Source organism: Dryobates pubescens, chromosome 12, assembly GCF_014839835.1.
Source record: "Dryobates pubescens isolate bDryPub1 chromosome 12, bDryPub1.pri, whole genome shotgun sequence".
Taxonomy (NCBI): Eukaryota; Metazoa; Chordata; class Aves; order Piciformes; family Picidae; genus Dryobates; species Dryobates pubescens.
Window position 1 is genome coordinate 21,755,302 of NC_071623.1, and position 26,148 is coordinate 21,781,449.

General features: G+C 43.4%; 1 protein-coding gene across 1 annotated transcript in view; it reads right to left on the reverse strand.

The window, feature by feature from the left end:
• Positions 1-1,737: 1,737 nt before the first annotated feature.
• MRPS6 (mitochondrial ribosomal protein S6) overlaps positions 1,738-26,148 on the reverse strand; it is a 51,064-nt gene continuing 26,653 nt past the window's right edge. Inside the window, exons 2-3 of the mRNA XM_054166067.1 lie at positions 15,065-15,204; positions 1,738-2,249 (exon numbers count right to left, since the gene is read on the reverse strand). Of these exons, the coding sequence (XP_054022042.1) occupies positions 2,069-2,249; positions 15,065-15,204 (321 nt within the window). The 3' untranslated portion in view covers positions 1,738-2,068. The remainder of the gene's footprint in view (positions 2,250-15,064; positions 15,205-26,148) is intronic.

Consider the following 26,148-nt stretch of genomic DNA (forward strand, 5'->3'; position numbering starts at 1 on the left):
AAGTTTTACACAGAGAGAGTGATTGCCCACTGGAATGGGCTGCCTGAGGCGGTGGTGGGGTCGCCGTCGCTGGGGGTGTTCAGGGCGAGGCTTGACAGGATGCTTGGTTGCATGGTTTAGTTGGTTGGGTAGTGTTGGATGATAGGTTGGACATGATGATCTTGAAGGTCTCTTCCAACCTGGTTTATTCTATTCTATTCTATTCTATTCTATTCTATTCTATTCTATTCTATTCTATTCTATTCTATTCTATTCTCTAATTCACTTTTTCATCTGACAAAGAAGATACTAAAGAAAACGATGCTTTCTTTTCCCCTGAAGTTCTGCATCCAAGTTAAAAACAGCATCCCTCAAACCCCCCCCCCACAAAACAAAACCCCAACAAACCCAACCAACCAAAACAAACCAACCAAACCAACCCCAAACAAAACCAACCATGCAAAGGAGAGACCAACTCATGATGAAACAGCATGCTGAAGAGTAGTCACACCAACAAGACCTTGACTTCTGGGCTGGCCTTGACTTTGGCAACACACAAAGCTGGAGTGCCAGAGGAGGCAGCTTCTGGATGAAGCTCATTCAAGTAAAGAATATCCTCTTTGCATAACAACACATCAATGTCAGCTTACTTTATTCTACAGAAATAACTACACACACACATTCCTTCAGAACCAGAAATGGCCACAGCATTTAGAATAGAATAGAATAGGATAGACCAGGTTGGAAGAGACCTTTGAGATCATTGCATCCAACACCATCTAATCAACTGAACCATGATATCAAGCACCCTATCAAGTCTCATCCTAAACACCTCCAGTGATGGCGACTCCACCACCTCCCTTGGCAGCCCATTCCAATGGGCAATCACTCTCTCTGTGAAGAATTTCTTCCTAACATCCAGTCTAAACCTCCCCTGGTGCAGCTTGAGACTGTGTCCTCTTGTTCTAGTGCTGGTTGCCTGGGAGAAGAGACCAACCCCCACCTGGCTACAACCTCCCTTCAGGTAGTTGAAGAGAGCAATAAGGTCTCCCCTGAGCCTCCTCTTCTCCAGGCTAAGCAACCCCAGCTCCCTCAGCGTCTCCTCATAGGGCTTGTGCTCCAAACCCCTCACCAGCTTTGTTGCCCTTCTCTGAACACGTCTTCAGCAGCATGGGGGAAATATGAAGATCCTCTGGAAACTACTCAGTTTATGTTGGACCTGCAAGAGCCCTCACGACATTAATGTCATCTTCCACATGCACTGCTTTTCCTTTGGTTTCCACAAGAGCAAAAGAAAGACACAATACACACTAAGGATTTTGTCCTGATGCTTTTTGCAGTTTTGAATGTGCATCTGCATCTAGCTGATGGTAAAACAAAGCACCTTTTATTCTTCTGTCCATCTATGAGCATGGCTATTCTCTACCCTGCCAGCTGGAAGTTTCTGGCCATTTCTGTAGAGAGTGATCTTTTACCTGTACTTTGAAGGGAGTTACTACCTTAAAGAAAGCAGTATGATGTGGCTTTTGGAAACCTAAGTTATTTTTAATGCTTTTAAACACAGAATGAGTCAAGTTTTGGTTTTAATCACACTTTATTACAGTTTTCCAAAAACAAGCAAAAAAACCCAACCCACCCTCACCTCCAACAAATCAGCAAACCTCCAACAAATCAGAAAACCTCCAGCAAATCAACAAATCAGATTCTATACTCCTATATTTGTCCTGCAGACTTCCTAATCTCTCCTGTCGACGCACGTATTCTGCAGTCATGTCTTTGTGGAGCGGAAGGCTATTTTTAGCATTCTGACGCTGGATAAATCATCATCAAAGTAATGCTCTCAGAGAAAGGAAAACCAATTTTCACACTAGCCAGATATGAAGATAAACATATAGATTAAGCCCATTCAAACAATGTTTAACAGAAAGAAACTTCAAACTTTACAGTAACTGGAGACAGTGTACTGTAACCACACATGCAGCATGGCCCAAACTGATCTTTGGTGGGCATTAGATTGTTTTCCAAAGCAGGAATAAAAAAGGTTGTAAAAAAAAACAACCCCTTTCAGCCTTGGTTCTAGTTGGAGTATTCACTTCCTCTTGGCAATTAGTTTGTCTTCATAGTTGACTGGGTTTATGCCACTGCATTCTTCTGTCTTCGATACACGGTGCTTTATAAAGGCAGGTCTAATTACATCGATATCACGTCCCAAGTGATCCATCATGGTTGACACAATCGAAGGCGGGGCCTCTAAGTCTATCAAAAAATACCTGCAAGGAAACACACACATGATAAAAACCACAAAACAACACCTGTGCTGCAGCAACTTCAATTCAAGCAACTGCTTTGTGGGATCTCTTACATGAAACTTTGCAATTTTTCCTTCTATTTTGGCACCAGAATGGTTGGAAATAAAAACTCAGTCGTTCCTTGATTTCAAACAGAAGTTCAAATGAAGCCGACTCAGCCCACACTTTCCTTTGTTGTACAGCACCGCTCACCCAAAGAGATTCAAGAGAGCTTACTCTCCTTGTACCTGTTCCATTCATTTCCACACCTTGATTTGAATAATCCTAAAATAAAGGTAGGGTGGCACATTCATTTCAGCTACAACATGCATCCTCCTCCAAACTCCTCCAAACAGCATTGTTTCTCTGGGGAAGACACGCCAGTGTGAAACAAAACACTAGAGGCAATGCAGGTGCACTGCTCAGTGAGATGGGTGCCCTAATGACAGAGGTACAAAGAATGCAGAGCTACTGAATGCCACCTTTGTCTCTGTACTGCTGGAGACTGACCTCAGGTGCCTCAGTTGATGGGGACTGGGTTAGGGCTCAGTTAAGCAACAGGAGAGGAGCCTGAGGACTGGAGGAAAGTAAAAGTCACTCCAGTCTTCAAAAAGGGCAAGAAGGAGGAACCAGGTAACTACAGACTGATCAGCCTCACCTCTGCTCCTGGAAAGGTGATGGAACAACTTATCCATGGCACTGTCTCTGGGCATACCAAGGATAAGAAGGTCATTGGGAGTAACCTCATTAATGTTTATAAGTACGTGAAGGGCAAGTGTCAGGAGGACAGAGCCAGGCTCTTCTCAGTGACGTCTGACAATAGGACAAGGGACAATGGATGAAAGCTGCAGCACTGGAGGTTCCACATGAACATAAGGAAAAACTTTTTCACTGCAAGGGTGACAGAGCACTGGAAGAAGCTACCCAGAGGGGTTGTGGAGTCTTCTTCACTGGAGACTTTCAAAACCCACCTGGGTGCATTCCTGTGTGACCTACTCTAGGTGATCCTGCTCTGGCAGCAGGGTTCACAGTATCACCACCACCAAGGCTGGACTAGATGATCTTTTGAGGTCCCTTCAAACCCCTGATATTCTGTGATTTTAAGCTTATATACATAAAGGAACATTTCTTCTGTTAAAGTTCTGCTTCAGAGCTGAATGGAAATTTAAAACCAAACCAAAACCCCACAGCAACAGCAAAAGAAACCCAAGGAGGTGATCTTATCCCAAATTAGGCACATTGCTGATGTGAACATGGCTTACATTTTCAATCTGAAGGGTGGGAGCTGATGTTGCATACATGCCATGCCCACTTGTGCAGTTGGCACTTGACAGGACACTGTCATGCTGACCTAGGTGGGACTGAAGTCTTACTTTCCCGTGTGCACAGCCTCTATTACATGCACTGCTCCAGGGAAGCACTTTGTGTTCACCACATAGCTATCTTTGACCATCTATAATGAAAAAGTTGACCATCCCATTAATATCTTAGGTCAGCAAGGTTCCTTCTGCAATAAACTCCTTTGCTGAAGAACTGCACCTTGTACATGAGCTGAATTATAATTTTGTAAGAGGCTTATGAAAATCCAGTACACCCAAACAAATGAGAGGTCTACTGCACTTCATGAGCCCCATTTCAGACAAGGGACACAGCCACACACTGCACATCAACTAGACCCATTTCTTAATGTGACACATACCTTAAATTCACTAGCAACATTATGTCTGCTTTCCCTACAATATGAGCAACCTACTACCAGCTATCATACTAATGCAAAAACCAAATTGGCCATGCCACTGGCCACCTCTCCTCCCTTGAAATGCTGTGAATGAACCAAGATGGTCAATGGAGAGCTAGAACACTTTTTAATTGCTTTGTCTGCATTTGGGATCACACCAACCACAGTACAGTAAAAAGACATTGCAACTGTCTCAGAAATCCTACTGAAGAGAGCTAACCACTCACCTTGTTTGCAGGGACTACCAGTAATTTAAAGCCTAGATGTACAGCACTCTGCTTCCTGCCTATCTCACTGTAATCTTTATACATCCTTTTATTAATGTGCCCCTTTTCTTGTAGTCCACTTACCAGTATAACCTGAAAGTGATAGCCCTTAAAATAAAGTCACATTACCCAAACATGATCATGCCTCCCAGTTTGATTTAAACACTGTACCTAACACAGAGCAGTGGATTCTTACTAAATCAGCTTAGCATGAGCATCACAATCCATTTCCATAAAGGTAATCTCAGAAGGTAAGTCACAAGTCACCAGGTTTAGAAGCTGAACTGGGAGTCTGAAGAGGAAATAGAGGAGATGGGGTCATGAACAACAGACACATTCACATTATTCACACTGCACGGGGTTCATGGTCATCCAACTAAATGTGTTACATCCAACATGTTACACACAGTGGAGACCCAATGGGCCAAAAATGACTCAAGGAGCACTCTGGGATTATTACAGAGGTGGAACCCACCTGTGGAAAGCCCAGTGAAGATGCTTCTCCTTGGCCAGAGACATCCTAATCCAAAGCCCTTACACAGTCCTTTACTTAAATAGCCACAATAAGACTCTGAAGTCTCTTTAAGAAAGACCAGATTGAAGCACTGAATTCTTGTATGTGAAGGGTCTGATAGCAAAAACAAAAGTTTCCCTGCAGCCTATACTGCAGCAATGAGTCCTCCAGAAAAGGTGCCCAGCTGGTGCTATCTGTGGCTGAGCATCACTGAAGCCAAGGGACCAACGCCAGGTCACGTCAGCAAGGGTGCTGCTCTTCTGACTGCAACAGGGCTGCTAGGAGCTACAGGAATAACTTTCCTCGAGCAGGACTTGGAGGAACACTGGTGAGGTCAGTCCTTGCAAATCCTCACAGGCTTCAATGGGGAACAGGATTTGGCTTAATATAGTTGTAAGACTGAACTGCCTACCATTTTCTGGTCTCCAGAATTAAGAGATGCCACCTGGTTAAAAGTTTAGGGAGAGAAACGATTTTTAAGCTTGGATAATTCATTAGAAATACTGCCCAGCAACATCTGAAGGATGTACACCCCTTAGAAAGGGCAAGTTGTGTTTTCTGTTAAAGCTATTAAAAGCCACTGGTAAATTTAACAGATGACACTTCAACTCTCCTCCTTGGGAGGAAACCTTCCAAATCGTCGCACAGTGGCAGCGAACCAAAAGGAAGATGGGGCAAGAATTTCTGGCTGGTGATCTACCCCCACTCCCATGGCCCATTCCCTTAGGAAGGGCACTCACTCCTATTCCCATCTGCGCTCTTTGCAGCACCACTTCAGTCCCTCCATCTCTCAAAAATGACTCAATTTCTGCTTGCAAGTTGCATGCTGCCTTCCATTGTGTTCCTAAAACAGCAACAGTGTTGTTGTTTTTTTTTCCCCTCCGAAGGCTGCTTTGCAACTTTGTGCTTTCTCTCACATTAGCAAAGGGTGGAAATTTCCACTGACGCACTGTTGATAACCGAAGGAGAAGGGGGGGGGGGGGGATGGGAGGATGAGCTGTTACAGCATATCTTTATGACTCCTCACAGAATAGGTATTTCATCTGACAACACAAAAGTGCTGTAATTGGGAACAAGGCAGGTTTTTAAAAACAACCACCACATGTCGGCATTAACAAGCAACGTTTGCCTTCCTGTGCCAAAAAAAGAGAGGAGAAAAGGAGGGCCCACGTAGAAAATACTGTTTCTACATTAAAGAAAGAGAAGAATCTAACAGCTGCGAGAGCCGTAAGCAAACACAACTGATAGCGTAATCCCTGAGGAGCTCTGGAAACCCTCCCCCCCCAGAATATGCATATGGAAATCAACTGTCACCAGGCTGTGGGGCTTTTAATCCACCCTCCATAAGGCATACAGCCACCTTCATTTCAGGCAGTGGTCTGTGACCCAGTACCCGAGGCTGTAGCTACTGTTTGTGTAGTAAACGAAACCACATCCCAGTGAGACTTAAAGATAGGGGAAAACACAGGAATGCAGGAGGGAAACCACCTCATTTTTTCAAGCAAAAATGCAAAAGCATTTAGGCTCTCTAGGAGTCAGTCACCAGGGGAGAAATGCAGGAAAATTCCACTGATTCAATATGAGACCAGAGTTATTTTTGTCATCCTGCTTGACTGTAAATAGAAGGATGATTTAAATGCAGGAGAGCAAACTCAAATGTATTAAAACAATGCACTAACTGAAACAAAAATTACAATAGCATAGAATCTCAAGTAAAGGAGGACATGTCTTTGCACAGGAGAGGGGAGGGGGGGAGGAGATGAAAAAAAATCCATGCTTCATTTCTCCTTTTTAATATATTCAAGCCAGAAATTGTTTGAACCTTGAGTCCTAAGGATACTCAAATATTTTGCTTTCAAATTGACAGTTTAGGACTTCAAAGAACCCTGAAAAGCATCTGCATCAAAATGCACTTTTGAATCCTTCTAGAATGCATCTTTGTCACCCTGGAGAGCTGAGGAAACATCACATGTATGGCAGACTTGGAAGAGGCTGTGTAGTCCCATGGTTGTGCCCAAAAAATGTCTGTATGCTTACATTTCTCTTTTACACAGTGGCAGTAAGTGAATGGAAGTCTCCCCTGCAGATGTGGAAGATACAAAGAAACTGCTGTGATGAACAGGTAGAGGTGAGGCATTGAGCAGGGAAACAGGAAAACACCTGGAGCACGCTGCAGCACTTGTGTGAGAGCTTTCATTCTCATTAAGGTAATCACACACAAATTAAATTTTTTTGCTACTTGAATGATCTCTTCATCTCTGGGACCACTGAAGAGAGGTTGTTTGCTTTTTTCTCAACTCTGATGGTAGCTGCCCTTCCTCAGCATAGCAGGCAGGCAAGTTCATACTCAGAAGGATTATCATTTTGTAGCTGGAAGGACTAACACACTCGTTACAGCCAAGGGGGCCAATGGCATCCTGGCCTGCATCAGGAACAGTGTGGCCAGCAGGAGCAGGGAGGTCATTCTGCCCCTGTACACTGCACTGGTTAGGCCGCACCTTCAGTGCTGTGTCCAGTTCTGGGCCCCTCAGTTTAGGAAGGATGTTGACTTGCTGGAACGAGTCCAGAGAAGAGCAACAAAGTTGGTGAGGGGTTTGGAACACAAGCCCTACGAGGAGAGGCTGAGGGAGCTGGGGTTGCTTAGCATGGAGAAGAGGAGACTGAGGGGTGACCTTATTACTCTCTACAACTACCTGAAGGGAGGTTGTAGACAGACGGATGTTGGTCTCTTCTCCCAGGCAGCCAGTACCAGAACAAGAGGACACAGTCTCAGGCTGTGCCAGGGGAGGTTCAGGCTGGATGTTAGGAAAAAGTTCTACACAGAGAGAGTGATTGCCCATTGGAATGGGCTGCCTGGGGAGGTGGTGGAGTCACTATCATTGGAGGTGTTCAGGAGGAGACTTGATGGGGTGCTTGGTGCCATGGGTTAGTTGTTTAGGTGGTGTTGGATTGGTTGATGGGTTGGACGCGATGATCTTGAAGGTCTCTTCCAACCTGGTTTATTCTGTGTATTCTATAAAGAATAGATGGAAGCCCCTTGAAAAATCACAAGAACAACAACTGGGGAAATGCCAGATCAAAATCAAAAGCTGGTACCTTAGTAACTGGGCTGTGCTGTAGCAATGACACAAACAATCCATAGTGAGCTAGCACTTTGAGGAAAAATTCACTTTACCATCCACAGTCTTCAGAAATACCATTTGTCAAATTGTATGCATAGATGCCTGTGATGAAGTTAATCAAATAATGGAAAGACATTTTGCAGTGTTGCAGAAAAATAGTCTTTAAAGAGACACTGTTACCCTGCAGAAGAGAAACCAGCCTGATCTGTTTGGAGTGTTTGAAAAGTCATGCTCACTGGACAGCAGCTGAGAAGTCTGCAGAATCGTTATGAGCAGGGCTGAAGTTACAACAGCAAGTATTCATTTTGCCTGTGTCGGTTCTCTGCCTTCTGTATAATTTACAGCTTAAAAAAAAACCCCAAAATGGTGACTGATTCCCATCCCACCAAGCCCACTATTTGAAAGCAGCCTTCAAATTTCATCCTTTTTTTTTTCCTTGCACAAGGACTCCACAGAATTTAATGCATCAGCAAACGATACTGGCGCCTCAGCACCACAAACTATTTATTACACGGTGCCATTTCTTCTGGAAAGCACTAAAACTGCAAACTGCACTCCCTCAGGTAAGGGGGAAGGGGGGAAAAAAAAAGGTATTTCAGGGCTCTGATACTTGAGGCACATCCAGGCTTACATGTATGTGCATGTTGGCAAAAGCATTTGAAGAAAAAGTAATGGTTCAAGAAGCAAGCCCCATCTAGTGGAAGAAGATAATCAGTTTAGCAGAAAATACCACAAATGTGCATAGGGCTCAAATACTCAAACTGATTTTGTTCTCATCCAAGTGCACTACAGATCCAGAACTCCTGTTTTTTGCTGGAACATATCAATATGCTCTAAAATCTGAACAGAAACTAACAGTGCAGGCTGTGCAGTAGCTATCAATTTAGCTTGGTGGTATTAAGAAAGGGAAAGTTTGCAAACTCTTTCATCTGTTTTTCTTTCCTTCTCTCAGGTCATCAGGAGTCTGTCTTGAGTGAAGCTAAACATGTCAGAACATTTGTCTGCAGGATGAAGTCCCTTTAGCTATGCAGTAGTTTGGATTTTACTAGGGGGTGGGGAGAAGGTTTGTTAAAAGTTATAGACACCCTAGAGAACAATTCTGATAGGCAGCTGTTATTTCACTCTTACAGATAAACAAAATTGTATCCAGACATCATGGGTTACTGGAAGACACTTCAAGCATCTCTTATCCACATGGAATAATATTCTGCTGCAACCTACTTGTGCCACAAGCTACTTTTTAAAAGTAAGTTGTGTTAAGTACAGTTTCTAAGCTTAGGTACTTTCTGGAAAGAGGAAAAGTCTGAAGATGTCACACAACTTATACAGCTATGCTTCCAAAATATTCAAATATCTTAACATGATGCTCAGGTACTGAAATACTCCTCTTAGTAACTATCTATTCCTTGTGTACTAGATCACTGAGGCACCAAGAACTGAGACAGTCATGCCCCTTTTCCTGAGCACATGCTTTGGCAAAGCAACACACCCCATAAAGAGGGCAAAACACAAGGTGCTCCTACAGGAGGGCAAAATCACTTCAGATTCTACACAACCCAGAGGAGGTCAGAGTGATCTGTGGGAAGGCCAGGACAGCCTCCCTCTTTGCAGTCAAGAGAGGAACCCTGTGCTGAAGCTTGGTGCTCCCAGTGAGTAATCATGGTGCCACAGGGCCTGGAGGACAAGTTCATTGTGCTGTATGCTTGGAAAAGGATCTCCTTGCCCTGCCATTTTCCTCCATCACACAAACAAGTTCACAGCGTAACTGAAACTGCAACCTGGATATTCCAATTCCTGACCCACAAGAAGCTGTCAGTCTAAATCCTGTGCTCCTCAGTAGACTCTGGCAATCACCAGGGCCCCTGCACAACTCCTACAGAAAATTCCCCATGCACACATTAAAGTAGGATTCAAAAATACAATTCAGCAAGAACAAAAGTAAGACCTGAGTTTGCTATTTCAGAAAACAAGTGGGCTGATGAGATAACTGGAAATGAACAGCTAAACAAAAAAGCAAATAACAAAAGAAAATTGCCATCTTTTCAAAATCAAATTTGAAGGGGGGGGGGGGGGAATAAAAACCACACAAGGCAATGAAAAATTGGCAAATAGAACATGGAAATTGTTATTAATAATCAGAACTATGCACAGCTTAGCTGCAGCACTCACAAACAGAGTAAATGAAATAAAAATGCAGGGAGAGAGGTCCACAAGCGTTTCTGTATTGCAGGTAGATTTCATAGGGGAAAGCACACACATACACAAAACAAAGCAGAAGGGAAAAGGCACAATGCTCTGTGAGGTTACAAAACCCTATTTAGATCTGAGCACTGCCCAGGCTGAAGTGTGGGGGTTTTTTCTAAAACAGAGGTAATAAAAACAAGCATGGAAGCAACAGTGAGTGGGAGAATAACATCACTACCAACAAATCTTTATCAATGATATAAAGAGTGAGATTGAGTGAACCCTCAGCAAGTTTGCAGGTGACACCAAGCTGAGTGGCACAGTTGATATGCCAGCAGGACAGGATGTCATCCAGGAGGACCTGGACAAGCTGTAGAGGTCCCTTCCAACCCAGAGCATTCTATGATTCTAAATCTCTAGAGACAGTATTCAAAATCCAGTCACACCTGGCCACTTTCTTTTTTATTACAGGCTCTGTCATAGCTCCTTCCAGTTTAATAGATTCCTAGTCTGCAAAAAGTTTTAGCCATTACCTTCCCAGAGGAGTGTCTGAACCTTCTTTTTCAAAGATCTGTTTTGCAGCCACCCTTGTCCCATCTTCCCTAAAGTAAAAATATCCTACATACCAACCACAGCCCCCAAAACCACCTCCTTTATCTGGTGCCCCAAAGCATGAAGTGTCACAAGCATATGATTAAGGCATAGCCTGGGAAGGCCAAAGAAAACAGGTATGCCAAAAAGTGCAAACCCACAGACTGTGCTACTGAGCTGTATCATTTTACAAGCAGTTGCAATATTCTCCACTTTAGCTCTGACCAAATATGTGCAATGGCTCTGCAATGTCATCAACCAGCCTCAGGCTGGATCCTTTATTTGAAGGCTGCTTTGAGGGATTCAGTGCTTCTGCATCATCTTAAACAGCCAACAAATCCAGAGTTTAACGTTCCTTGAATTCAAATACCGGTACACAGCTTATTGAAATGGGTTCACTTTTGCTTGTTCCAGAAATAAGCACCTCCTGATGCATGCAGTGCAGTATTAAATGTTAAAAGTAATTGGAATACAACTCATTAGTAACTATAAACAAGTAGTGGCCAGTAAAACAAATACTTGGCACAAATCTGCTGTCCATTAGGAGATAAAGGTTGTAATCCTTATTTACATTTTTCCACTGGGTTTTTTTTTTTTTTCAGTGGCAGGGTGGCCATGGGCAAGTCCCTCATGCTCCATGCCTCAACTAAATTTACATATCTAACCCACACTGGAGCCTATTTGTCCTTCACACAGTTTATTAATGCGTAAGATAAACAGTATTTGTTATAGCTTTGTGAGATGTTACTCGAATCGTGGTCTTAAAGGCTTTAAAATCAAAACATTCATGTTCTACTGCAGGAATTTAATAGCATAAATTGAATTAGTAGCTAATTCAGCTTCAGTTTAAAATATCAGTAAACCAGTGATTTCAAAGTTTAATTCCTCAGACATATCCACACCGCTCCTGAAACACACTATTGCTGTAATTACTTGAACGTAAAAGCTGTCAGTGTTTGGTCTCTAGAAAAAGGGGAGTGTTTTCTGCCAAAATAGGTGCATTTAAGAGAAAGACCTAAATTTGTTGTAATAGACCCTTAATCCCCATGCACCACCTGCTAAGCGAATATAATTTCCTGAAAAGAAGCAAGTCAATCATTTGTTAGCATCTGAGGTCTTCAAATCTGCCTGGGAAAGTAAAAACTGCTCGTTCCAGTGACAGCTGTGGGCCACAATCCCCTGTGACGGGCTTGGAAAAAAATCTCAGATTAAGAGATCAATTGGCAGCAAAATTCTCATTCTCCACAAGGTCTCCTGGATATTCTTAAATGAGTAATGTGCCTGTAATACAGTATGCCCAAGACAGATGATGCTGGAGCACTACAGAACGCAGAGGGAAAAGAAAAAGCCCCCTATTAAGAATACAACCATCCTCCCTATTGACTTAAGAATACTCACTTTTAAGTTTAGTTCTTAACTCTTCACTAAAGACACTACCAACACCTAAGTCCAGCAGTAGCTTTGCCATGGACATCACACGCCCATGGGTCCTTTCACTGTCAATCACTCCATTTTATGATATGCTGTATATTAAAAGACTTGAACTGCAGTTAAAACCAGAATTAACTAAATGAAGAAAATATACAGGAGACAGATGGCTACGAGGCATGCCAGAGAACACACCTCAGTTTACCTGTGAATAGCTGGTGCTGTCCAGAGCACCGGCCTGGATAGCACTGGCAGTTTTAGGAGGGAGCAAAGCTAGGCTCACTAATGCTGATGAGAAAGATTGCTTTAGTGGGGTTTGATTTTCAGGCAAACACCCCACAGAGGTGGGGGGGATTCCTTGCCATTCTGAGTGACAGGTTCATGCAGCTGTCACTAGGACAAGAGCCATCTCTAAGACACACAATATTAAGCTGTGACCCCCGTGCCACAACTATTGTATTGCACTCGTTTTCATATAATTTATTGCTATGAATATTGAGTTTCACAGATTGCATTGGGTTGGAAGGAACCCAAGAATCACAAAACAAGTAAAAATCAATAAATACAATTTTAAAAATCAAACCAAAAAACCCTCCAGACTTGAAAGCTTTGAAAAATTCAGTGCTCTCCCCACCACAGTCACAGAGCATCATCTGCACACTCACTGAAGCCCTTTCAGCTTTTTGGGTTTTTTTTCCAACTCTGTCCTGTTAAAACAAACAAACATAAAAAAGTAGAACTGACTGATTTTATAAGGTGGATCAAAACCTGACTTTTCACTTCCTATTCCTAATTTATGTTTAATATCCCAACTAATTTGTTCTAGAGATAGTATAAAACATTGGATGGTGTAGAGGAATCCACCATACTCATACACTGAACTGCAACCTCCCCAGCAAAATCTACACAAAACCAATTCTCCCTCACTACCAGGTACTGAAACTGCCTTCTGGTCCCCTCTGTAGTATCTCCTGTGAATTTGTGTTTTCCAATTAAAAGCACACAAAACAACTATTTCCTGTGGTACCCTCTCTCCATCACTTCTCCCTTTCAAGGAGTCAAGCAGTTTAGGGGAGGAAGCTACCATATTCAAATGCAGAACTTCCACATGAAGGGCAAGCAGAGCGACCGCTAAACACGTAGATGCACTTGAATTGGGAGTCAGAGGAGGAACAGTGATGGTGACATTAATCTGACGGCTTCCTGCCCATTTTTCAAGACACAACTGCAATTATTTGCTACTAAATCTTTGCAACCTTGCTTCATTCAGAACACAAAATACATCTGCTCTAAGGACTCTCCAAAAAAAGGAGGGTTATAGTCGAGATTCCCTCATCCCGCTTACTATGTAAGTAATCTGCTGCAGTAAATGAGTTCAGCCAGTTTACATATCTGAAAGATCCTCTAGAGAAATGGCTTCTATTAATCTCTGCTACATAGTTCTTGTGATTCGGGTTACTATTCTCTCCTGTCCTGTTTTTTTGAAGAACCCAAGACCTGATCTGCAGAAGTACTGCCTCCCAAGCCAAGCAGAAACTGTCATCTGAAGTGGTGAAATGTTAGAGTGCTTAAGTACTCTAGAGAAAAAAAAATCAAGAACCAGAAGTCTCAATTTCATCATCCAATATTAGTGGAACTCAGTCCCTGTGCCTCAGCTCCCCTCCTTTACAATGAGAGTAATGCCAGCTAGTTGCCCTGCTTAAACCATCAGAAAAGGCTTTAATGTTTATAAAATGCTTCTACTCCAACAAAAGATGAAGTAATTAGTAATCTGTTTGAGGCAAGTCTTTGATTAGCTCCCACGTGAGGGCAACAAGAATTCATCCTAAGATGCAAAACTGACAGGACCAGGCCAGTTTTGCAGAAAACCATAGAGCGCAAGTGCAAGACGGTTGCACTCACAATGCCATTGCTTTCTGTTGAGTTACAGGCATGTGGTGGAGATTTCATTCCCTTCCCTTTCTGTCAGTCTACTTTAACTGACAGCTGTTACCACTCCTACTTGTACAGGAGAATGAAGAAGTCCTCAGAAGAGGGAGTGAAACTGTGAGCCACCTCCAGAGGGATGATCCAAGAAGGGCTTCACAAAAAGTGCCCCTCTGGAATCACCTCACCTTCCCCAGCGCCGGACAACCCTCAGGGAAGTTGGGAGGCAGGCAGGTTCACCAGCCATTTGATTAGGCAGAGTTGCATTACAGGGATTAGGAGGAGCATGTTGCTAATTGTTATTGTGATTACCACAGGCAGCCCCAGCACTGTGGGTTGCCTAGCAACATTTCTCACTCCTCGCAAGAGCCAGAAAGAGCCATCGTCCATTTTGGAGGTAGCCTGAAGCAGCAACAACGAGCTGGTCTAAGGGAGCAGGGGGTGAGATCCACATCACCTTCCTCCTGCACTGCAGAGCAAGCCAGACATTTGAGATGCCAGTTCACAGCTTCTTTTACGTTTATCATACTTCCTTGTAAGCCACATGGTCCTCTTCAACATCCTTAATAAAAGCTGGATCAGAAACACAAGCAAAAATCTTGCAGAGCGCACATTTTAATCAACATTTAGTTCAGATGCATGAGAGAGGAAGAATCAATCCTGCCAATAAGCAACTAGCAGATTAAGTATGAGTTTTATCAGTAAACAGCCTGACTGCCTTGGAAAACAGTTACATAAAAATGGCAAAACAAAGTCACACTGTGTATGCTTAGGAAAGGAGTTCTGCAAGCCTGGACTCAGGCTACTTGGAACACCACAACTAAATACTAACAAAAAGCAAAATGCCATAAAAAATAAAAGAGCAAAAAAAAACACCACTTGAAGCACAGCGCACACACACAGAGCCACACAACCCCTTACTGAGATCAGACAATACAGGCATACTCTCAAAAATCACAGGGAAGGGTAAACTATGAGTTAGTTGTGTACATTTTAAGGGGTTTTAAGGAAAAAGGCACCGTGCATACCCTCCTCTTCTGTGGCGCTCCCTGTGCTTGGAGATTCTGTAAGGCAGAGATCTTTCTCCCAGGTTTTCCAGGTTTCTCACGATGGCTCCTCTCTCCATAAGAGCCTCAACAGTGCGCTTCAGCGCAGCTGCAGTCTCAGGCTTTAAAAGAAAAGAGAAAAAAGGCAAAAAAAGTGGGAAATGTACACAAATCTGGTTATTCTTACCATGGGATTAGAAGGGACGCCTGTATTTGCACGGTTCAGTGCTGGAGGAGATCATTCTGTAACCTAGGAGGGCAAAGTGGAAGCAGAAGCAGACCTCCTAAGACAGACAATTTTTAAGAACAGGCAAATTCCTCTGTGAATTACGGCAACAGCAAATTTCCCACCAATTTCAAGGTCAAGCCCCAACAACAACAGGACAAAGGAAATAGATAATGTGTGTGTGTGTGTGTGTGTGTGTGTGTGTGTAAATTCACCTGGACAGGTGTAAGTAATGAGTAATTATAAATATTCAACAGTTTTAAGGTCCCTGGACCATCAAGGCTGATCAATATTGTTCACTACTCCATTTCAAGTGAATGGTGTGAAGGGAACACTAATCTGTGGCTTGCTACAGAGACAACAATTAGCACTACATTCATGGCATTCTCACAGCCAAGCTTAACAACTGTGGGTTGGATTGGTGAGATGGATTGGGAGCTGGCTGAAGGACAGAGCTCAGAAAGTTGTGGTCAGTGGGGCAGAGTCTAGCTGGGGGCCTGTGGCTGGCAGTGTCCCCCAGGACCAGTACTGCATCCAGCCCTATTGAGTATATTCATTAATGATCTGGACAAAGGGACAGAGTGTATTCTCAGCAAGTTTGCTGATGATACCGAACTGGGAGGAGCAGCTGACACACCAGAAGGCTGTGCTGCCATCCAGTGTGACCCAGACAGGCTGCAGAGGTGGGTGGGGAGGCATGTAATGAAATTCAAATATGGGCAAGTATAAAGTACTGCATGTGGGGAAGAACAACCCTATATACCAATACAGATCGGGTGCTGACCTGGAAAGCAGCTCTAAGAAAAAGGATCTGGGACTCCTGGTAGACAAGAGGATCACCACGAGCCGACAGTGTGTCCCTGAGGCCAAGAAAGCAAATGGTATCCCAGGATGCATTAAGAGGAGTGTGGCCATTAGGTCGAAGGAGGTTCTTCTCCCCCTCTTCTCTGTGCTGGTGAGGCCTCACCAGGAGTATTGTGTCCAGTTCTGGGCACCCAGCTCAAGAAGGACAAAGAACTACTGGAGAGAGTCCAGTGCAGGGGACTGGAGTATCTGTCATTTGAGGAAAGGCTGAGAGAGCTGGGTCTGTTTAGCTTCAAGGAGGCTGAGGGGGCAATCTTATTTATACTTACAAATATCTAAGGGGTGGCTGTCAGAAAGATGGGGTCAGACTCTTCTCAGTGGTCCTCAGTGAGAGGACAAGAAGTAATTGGCATAAAGTTAAACATACAACATGAGAAGGAACTTAAATTTTAAGGGTGGCAGAGCACTGGAACAAGCTGCCCAGAGAGGTGTCAGGGTCTCCATCTCTGGAGACTTTCAGTGCCCATCTGGATGTGTTCCTGTGTGATTTGCTTGAGGTGATCCTGCTCTGGCAAGGGGGTTGGAGTTGATGATCTTCAGAGGTCCCTTCCAACCCCTACCATTCTGTGATTCTGTGATTTTACATTATTTCTACTGCACGTGCATAATAGGTATTTGGACCCTTGACTAAATCACTGCACTTTTGCACAGCTGACACCAAAGCCTTTTAAAGAGTTCAGGAACTGATGTGCAGTAATTAGCCTAACATGCAGAGATTTCACTCCTTAGAAAAACAAGTTTGAGGGACAGGCAGCCAAAAAACAGTAGGTAAAACAGATGCAGCATTTTCTCTCTCACTGCATATCAGGGCTCTTTAGAGCTCTGAATCATTTCAGTAATGACACTCAACAATATCTATGAAAATGTTAATCAAGTACAAATTAGAATGTTTTGGAAACAACTACAGACTTATACTCTCTCAGCAACAAGAAGTATTTTAAGAAACAGATCTCCTACAGAGAAAGGAAGCTAAATGGATGTCCAGCTGAACACAAACCAAACCGTGTATCTTTCTTCTGCTTTCCTTGAGACACTTCACATCAAGATATATTCTCAAGTCTACTTATCCAGTGAGATAGCAACAGCTGTAAATGGAAAAGTAATAAAAGAGCTGATTTTCAGCTTCACTCAGATTTTATTGAATCAGACCACCATAATAATGTCACTGCCCTTTCTCACCCACAAGAAAACTTGTGTAAGCCTTCAATAACCTTACACTTAAGGTGACTGAAAGTTAGTTTCCTAAGTCTAAGGTACAGATCAACACCTTGACTGAAAAAAAAGGGCTGTTCATTATCCAGATCCCTTAATGGAAATTGGTTAGAAAAGCTGGTATCTGAATCTCACAACACGCAGCGTGGCCCATGCTTTGTCATGTGAAGCTTCTCTTTCATTTTCTTGAGGATCACAGAATCACCAAGGTTGGAAGAGACCTCAAAGATCATCGAGTCCAGCCTGTCACCCCAGACCTCATGACTAAACTACGGCACCAAGTGCCACGTCCAATCTCCTCTTGAACACCTCCAGGGATGGTGACTCCACCACCTATCAAAGTGTCTCCAAATGCAGAGTCAAAATGTTCATTACATGACATGTTGAAACATCAATGGCTCTTTGCAAGTTCTGAAGTACACACAGCCCAAAATGTTTTCTTGTCCAACTGCCCTGTGGCAGTTGAATCGGTCAAGGGATCACACCTACTGCTCCTCGCTATCTTTATCCTCCTCCTCTCTCCAGCTGCAAAAACTGTTTCAGAAATTTCTTTTCAACACAAAGAGCCTCAACAGTTACACAGTCAGCAAAAATGCCTGGGCTCTTTTTTTTTTAATTTAAAGATATGTTTAGATGGTGTTGTAAAACAATTATGGGGGCCAGACAAGCAAGTTCACGCACAAAGAAGTGTTGCTACCTTACCAAACTTCGTCAGTGCCTTTTTTCTCACAACAAATACTAAAAGCATCTCTTGTCACAGTGTGAAAAGTTAAGATGATGGGATTAAGAGATTTTATAGATGATACTGTGTTAATGTAAACAATATTTTAGCTCAAAATCAGGAATAGCACTATTTTTCAGTTGACTTAGGATGGCTGTCTCCATTGTCATTTATTTGATTATCAAGTAAGCACTTTTCACTCTTAGGACCTCCTTTCCCAAAACATTTGCAGGACTGATTTGGCCTCCTTAGAACTCTTTGTGACTTCTTTCCATAATGCAAGCCATTCCCACAAATATCTACATTTCTGGTATTTCCAAAACTCACTTGTGCTTACCTGAGGGGAAAAAAACCCTCTGTTCAAAACTTACAGAGACAGACCAGATGGGCAGGCAGGCAGGCTACAACTATATAGCCCTTTGGTAGAAAAATAGCATAAAACCAATTCTGTAAAATCGTGTATGCACTCACATGTGAATGCTCTAGCTCATGATGTTGGCTAGCTATTGATACTGACCATGTCAATACTCCCATTCCTCCCTTTAAATCTGTGTCTTATAGAATCATAGAATCAACAAGGTTGGAAAAGACCTCCAAGATCACCAAGTCCAACCTGTCACCCAGCACCTCATGCCTACTTACCTCTCAAATACTTCTGCCTACTAGATTCAAATACTAGAGAGGATCCCATCATACAAGGATTTTCTTCCAAGAATGGATTCTTAGTCTTCTCTATATGCTCAGGTTTTGCATTACTTTTAATCCCCTAGCATGTCTGACAACTACCACCAAGGAGCCCAGTTCTGTCCTTTCTCTCTCTCTGCCCATAAACCCAAGCAGAAGGACAAGAAAACACAATCAGAGAAGAACTGGTAACCAGCAGCTGTGGCATGTCACTTCCTCAGTACATTGAGCAGTACTCAAGGAGTGGGAAGGAGGACTGGGAAATCTGTAGGGTGAGCTGATAGTACTCAAAGTGGGGAACAGGATCAAGAAAAGCCAAGTAAGGAAATCTAGTAGTATCTACACAACAATGCTATCAACTAGGAAAGAGCATAGAACAAAGTCCTATCTGCATCACACCTGTGTGCTGTTTTGCCATAGTGGAAAGTGCTCTTTCACACTTCTGCTATAGGAGAAGCGTTGTAACAGCCAGAGAAAGTAAGCAGCTCCACTTTACTTGACCCCATCCTCCACACTCCACAAATGCCAAAAACCAAAGGGAAGAAAGGGGAGTAGAAGGTCTTTTCTTAAGACTTTCCCCATGAAGAATTTCTATGCAAGCTCCCTGTAGGTCTTTTAGCTTAACTTCCATGGCATAAAGATGAGAGAAGCTGGTCCAAACACTGGAAAAGTTTTATGCTGCTTCCATCAATGCAAGATCTCAAAGATCAAACCCATCTAGATCAGGAGCTATTTGGTGAGACACCCTCATTTGCTGAAAAGCTGTAACTCCATGCAGACAAGTCAAACACTGGGGTAACATAGCTGCTAGTGATATCCAAATTTTAATGCTTTAAGAACTACACCAGAAATCTGGCTTCAATAAGCAGAGAAACACAAGAACTGCTGAGTTAATGAGGCTGGCACCACAGTATGCATTACCATCTACAAAGTTTTGCCTTTTAAACAAGAGTCTGACACATACTGATAGGATTTTACTTACCTACATCAGTAAAAGGAAATGAGCTGGTTTAGAGAGAAAAGGCAGCTAACCTCCCAGCTTTCATATTTTGTGTACTGCAGCACACCTGTGGTGCTTCCAACCCTTGTCTTGAAAACACACTCCTGGAAGGCAACAGGATCTACCACTGTGCCTGCTCTGTCTGGTTATATTGCAGAAGCCTCCACAGTGCACAGAGAATTATGACAGGAGAAACCTGCCAGGTCAGTGAATAAAAATACTATTAACTTTGCTGTTGTTACTTGTCTCCTACTAGCACAAAAAGTACTGATCTATAAACAGAGCTCTGTTCAAAAGAGAACTTAATTGATTGAGACCTTCAGACAAACAGCTGTATGTCCAACAGTGGAGCTGTCTGACTTACCCTTCTTAACACCCATGCAGATTTACGTTAAAAGCTATTGTGTAACCTTATTCCTCTACATCCCTCATACCCTCGAACGACACATAAGCTTTTTGTCTCTTTTATACATGCCAACAGATCAGCACATTCCCTGGGTGGCTGCATGTCCAACATGTTGTGCAGTTTCTAAACACAATGGAGCCTAAGATCAAGTCCCATGTATTTAAAAACAAAACAAAATGAACAAGAAAAGCAAGCCACAGATTTCTACATGAAGGACTGTAAAATGCTATGCGTTTTTGCAACCTCCCCACTTGTGGACACACTTGGAAAACATAAACTAATTGTTGGTTTGGAAAGCTTGTCACTGTAATCCCTCTCATTCTTCCTCTCCAAAAAAGATCATGGTTTATCATAGCTTGCTTAAAGCCATCAACCAAACTATATATAGGCTAGCCTCTGCTAACCAGAATATCCACAGACACAGGTTCCTTGGTTTGCCTCAGAGCCAGACCAATTGAGGACATAGGAAATGGTAATGCCTGGCTCCCAATCCAGGAGCCACAACATTTTTTCCTGAACAGCCAGCACTAATTCCAGTACCACAGATGTGGGGAAGCAAAGATGAAGGAGAGAAAAGGAGAAGACGGAAGCTGGCACCAGGATATCCATGCTGGGTAGCAGGCAGCACGACCAAGAGCACGTAAACTGTGGTGTGTAATTCTAGCTTAGGTTCCCTCTTCTACATGCATAGCCAAGCCAGAGCCCTTTCAACTGGCATCACCCTTAGTGAACTTGGTGAACTTTATCAATGAACTAGGTTCACGATCATTCAACCATGAGCTGCATCTTTTTCTCAGAAAGGTACAGCCCTGTAGACCAGACCATGATGTGGAAAGACAAAGAAGGAGCTCACTGCAGACTGTCCAAGAAGTTTCCCTTGGAAAACTGCCCCTGGAAGAAGTAACTGGAGGACTGTTGCCTACAGATCAAAACTGCCCACTTCTCTACCCCTACATTTTTTTATACTTAGAGCTGCCCAGAAGAAACATGCTAACTAGCATGTAAAGCTTGTATCTGCCAGGCAAGCAATTGCAACATTACAAAACATACTTCATTTGCTTTCTCCACAGGTAAGGGTCGCTGCAGCCACATTTACCATACAACTGCACTGCCAGGGAGACCCTGAACAGCTGCTGCCAATGCCACAGGAACTACATGAATGGATATCACCAGGCAGCTTTCCACAAAAAGTCCAGTCCAGTTCATTTGAAACTTCACTATTCCTGTTAAGTTCTATGTAGCTCCAGGTGTCACGTAAACCACAGCTGAACACCATGCCCTAGCACCTCACACCTCTGGCTTCTCCCCTTCTCCTCTCAAATCATCATCCAAGTGAGCAGAAAGTTGCTTCATGCGCAGCCTTCTTCAGCACCTCACCAGATGGCACCAATGGAAATGGATGGGGGTGCACTATCAATTAACAGCCCAGGACCAAAGCTACTGTGTCATGAGGTCTGTGGAGACAGGTTGGACTCGATAATCCTCGAGGTCTCTTCCAACCTTAGTGATACTGTGATACTGCTACAAACACATGGTAATAAGCAGCAAGTACTGCAACACAGTGACAACAACCTCTTTTTGAGGGGAACCTACATACCACCAGCATGAGTGAAAAACATAGCCCAGTCTTAATCAGTCAAACAGAACTCAACAGCACCAGCAAACTGTATTAAAAATAGCCAAAAAGAAAGAAAAGAAATGGGGAATACTCTGATGGCAAAGCATCTTCTACTGGAGGCCAAACTAACAGAGGGACCTTGACCGACTGGACAGATGGGCAGAGTCCAATGGAATGGCATTTAATAAGTCCAAGTGCCGGGTGCTGCACTTTGGCCACGGCAACCCCATGCAGAGCTACAGGCTGGGGTCAGAGTGGCTGGAGAGCTGCCAAACAGAGAGGGACCTGGGGGTGCTGATTGACACCCGCCTAAACATGAGCCAGCAGTGTGCCCAGGTGGCCAAGAGGGCCAATGGCATCCTGGCCTGTATTAGGAATAGTGTGGCCAGCAGGAGCAGGGAGGTCATTGTGCCCCTGTACTCAGCACTGGTTAGGCCACACCTTGAGTACTGTGTCCAGTTCTGGGCCCCTCAGTTTAGGAAGGACATCGAGACACTTGAACGTGTCCAGAGAAGGGCAACGAGGCTGGTGAGAGGCCTTGAGCACAAGCCCTATGAGGAGAGGCTGAGGGAGCTGGGATTGTTTAGCCTGGAGAAGAGAAGGATCAGGGGTGACCTCATCACCCTCTACAACTACCTGAAAGGTGGTTGTAGACAGGAGGGGGTTGGTCTCTTCTCCCAGGCAACCAGCACCAGAACAAGGGGACACAGTCTCAAGCTGTGCCAGGGGAGGTTTAGACTCGAGGTGAGGAAAAAGTTCTTCACTGAGCGAGTCATTCGTCATTGGAATGGGCTGCCCAGGGAGGTGGTGGAGTCGCCGTCCCTGGAGGTGTTCAAGGGGAGATTGGACGTGGCACTTGGTGCCATGGTCTAGTTGTGAGGTCTGTTGGAACAGGTTGGACTTGATGATCCTTGGGGTCTCTTCCAACCTTAGTTACTGTGATACTGTGATACTGTGAACAGGAACTTTTCAGCCATAAAGCTCCATAGAACAGCTTGGAGACAGACCAGAAATGTGGCAAGAGTTTGGAATAAAGCTTTTGTAATGCTGAAATCTCATAAAAAACAAGAAGTCAGCAGCTGAGTCCTAAAGGGAAGGACAACACTGTAGCTGGAACTAGAGCCATGTGAAAATACTCTGCACCACTGCTCAATTTTCCATCTCATTAGCTGGCCAGAGGGAGCTAAAGAGAGGACAGAAAGTCAAAGAAATAGGAAAAAAAGAAAAAACAACAAAACCAACCAGAAATGGGTACAAAAGAAGTCTTCTAAAGCCACCAAAGCTCCTCCAAAGAGTCTCTTTAAAGACAGACGTGGAAGCAGACACCAAATACTTTGTTTTGGGGCTACAACTGTACTCAAGTTCTTCTGGCTGCTTACTCAGTTCAACAGGAAGCATCAGAAGTCAGTGAGCACATCTCCCTAAATTATAAACAGAAAGAAATCCATCATAATTAGTTTGATTATCCCTCAACATAGCAATAGCAGGATAAAATAATGTCATCTTTTCGTTGTTAAACAGCCACAAAAGGTTGTTCTGAGGTTGCTTACTGAGGTTGAAACCAAAGAACACATAATCTATGTTTAGAAGAACTCTGCAATTCAAAAGCAGCAAAACTAGGAAGAAAAAACAACTTCTTACTACTGCGTCAGAGGACACAGTCTCAAGCTGCCCCAGGGGAAGTTTAGGCTGGAGGTGAGGAGAAAGCTCTTCGCAGAGGGAGTTGTTAGCCGTTGGAATGGGCTGCCCAGGGAGGTTGCGGAGTCACAGTATCACAGTATCACCAAGGTTGGAAGAGACCTCAAAGATCATCAAGTCCAACCTGTCACCACAGACCTCATGACTAAACCATGGCACCAAGTGCCACATCCAACCCCCTCTTGTACACCTCCAGGGACGGTGACTCCACCACCTCCCTGGGCAGCCCATTCCAATGGCTAACAACTCTCTCTGGGAAGAGCTTTCTCCTCACCTCCAGCCTAAACTTCCCCTGGTGCAGCTTGAGACTGTGTCCTCTTGTTCTGGTGCTGGTTGCTAGAGAAAAGAGACCAACCCCTTCCTGGCTACAACCACTTTCAGGTAGTTGTAGAGAGCAATGAGGTCACCCCTGAGCCTCCTCTTCTCCAGGCTAAACAATCCCAGCTCCCCTGGAGGTGTTCAAGAGGGGATTGGACATGGCACTTGGTGCCATGGTCTAGTAGTCATGAGGTCCTGGGTGACAGGTTGGACTTGATGATCTCTGAGGTCTTTTCCAACCCTGTTTCTATGATTCTATAATAAAACACTAGAAACTTATTAGTGAAAATGATAGAGCAAGCACGCAGGCATTTCTGAACTAGCCAAGATCAACACTGACATAAGAAGAGCTCTGCAATGAGAAACAAGGAAAAGCTGGAAAGAGTCAATTTAAGTCATCACACTGCATTTTAGTACACAAGAAGACACAGCAAACCAGTAACAAAATAATCAGCAGATTAAGAACGGACAGCAAAGAAAAGAATCAGCGCTAAGCCAGGCACACAAAACAGCTAGTGGCAAGGTTGTTCTGTGTGCACCTAAGGCACAAACTTGAATTCCTGGTACAAGATAACAAGCTGCAATTACTATAAATGCATAACCAACACAGAAATCAGTCTCAAGTAGGGTACAACCGCTGAAGGATAGGCACGGTTCAGAAAGATCCCAATGAGGATAAAAGCGGTACATCAAGCAAACAGAAGATGTGGGAGTAACGCTGCACCCGTGCGAAAAACAAGCTGCACGTGATCCACGAGCACAATCAGGATGTCCAAAAACTGAGCAACATCTATGTGAGGGCTCTGAAGTTCAGATCCAGGCAAGGGTGGAAAGGGCTCAATCTAAGGAAAGCTCAACATAGAGCAGCCCTAGATAGGCACAACTGTGACAGTACAATTTTCCCTATATAGAATAAGGCAAATGGGAGAAACCCAGGTGCTCGTGTACATGAGAACATGATTGTGTATTTACATCAAACATGGATTGAAAAGGCCTGGTACTAAACTAGAAATGTATTTGGCAAATAGTGAGGAAGTTACAGCAGGCCAAGTCACCAAAGGTAAGTTTGGCAAAGTGATCAAAATTGATTCAATCTGAATTAAAAATAATACCCCGTCTTCAAAACAGATCTTTAATTATTAGTTTAACAGGATCCAAACCAATGTACTAGCAGATTCACCTGATGCTAACATGAAGCCTGGGGACTCGGATGAAGAGGAAGCAGCAACTTATAAAGTCAAAGTGGTGCTAATATCTCTTCTGTTCTGAAACCCACCTTTCTGCTTCAAAGAATCTAAATTCTGCCATATGTTTTTTTCCATTTTCTCAATGTTTAAGATCAAAAGGAAATTACTAAAAGAAACTGAAGTACCCCATAAACAGCAAGTCACAGTTAACAGTCTCAACATTGAACTTAGCTGAATTGAATTCATTTTGGAGAACTGATACTCTTGATAATTTCTAAAAATAACTCTGTTTTTTAAGTCTGAAGTAAACAGCAACCAAATGCTCCATAATTGAGGGCAATTTTGAGGGTTTACTACTAGAAACAGCTAATGCAACAATTAGCCACAACTCAAGAATCCATTAAACACCTTTCTTAATACTCCATGTAGTGAATTATCTCCTTCTCAACCACAATAAATTAGAATATGGACATCAATGTAGCACTCCTGGTCAGCTGAAGTCTACCTATCAGAAACTTGCCAAGACCAAGCTTACCAGAAACTACAAGTAAGTTTTGTTGCTCTCATGACTTCTAGATGAGTATACATTTCATCAAGTTTACTTTGCACAGTCATTAAGTTTAAATAATCAAGAAAGGAAAAGGGGGGAATAAAGAGAAAAGTAAAAGACGTGGAGGGCTTTATTTCCAAACTCCTTTGCTCCCTGGGCTCCCTGGTGCGTGCACACACACACTCATTTAATTCCTGTCGTTTTCACTTCTATTGTGCACAAGATGAAAAGAGAATACATTCCAATGAAGAGAACAAAAAGATAACAGTAGGAGCAGAAAAAAAGGGAAGGCAAGTCAAAGAAGCCTTCTCCAATCTTGTGATAACAGAAGCTGGAACCCCAGTCAAAATAGCCCGTGCTTCTTTCACCATCTCCTTACTTCTCACTGGTAAGCCCCTTCCTGAGCATATTGTGAGGGGATACATGGTTTCAGTTTGCCAATTCAGGTTACCAATTCCTCTCCTCAAAGCAAGGAGCTCCCTGTTTTATGATACCCTGGAACATTTTGAACTTCTCAAACTTTCCCTTTAACACCTCAAGCCTTTGCACTACAATTGCCCAACCTCACAGTTTCCACCTTCA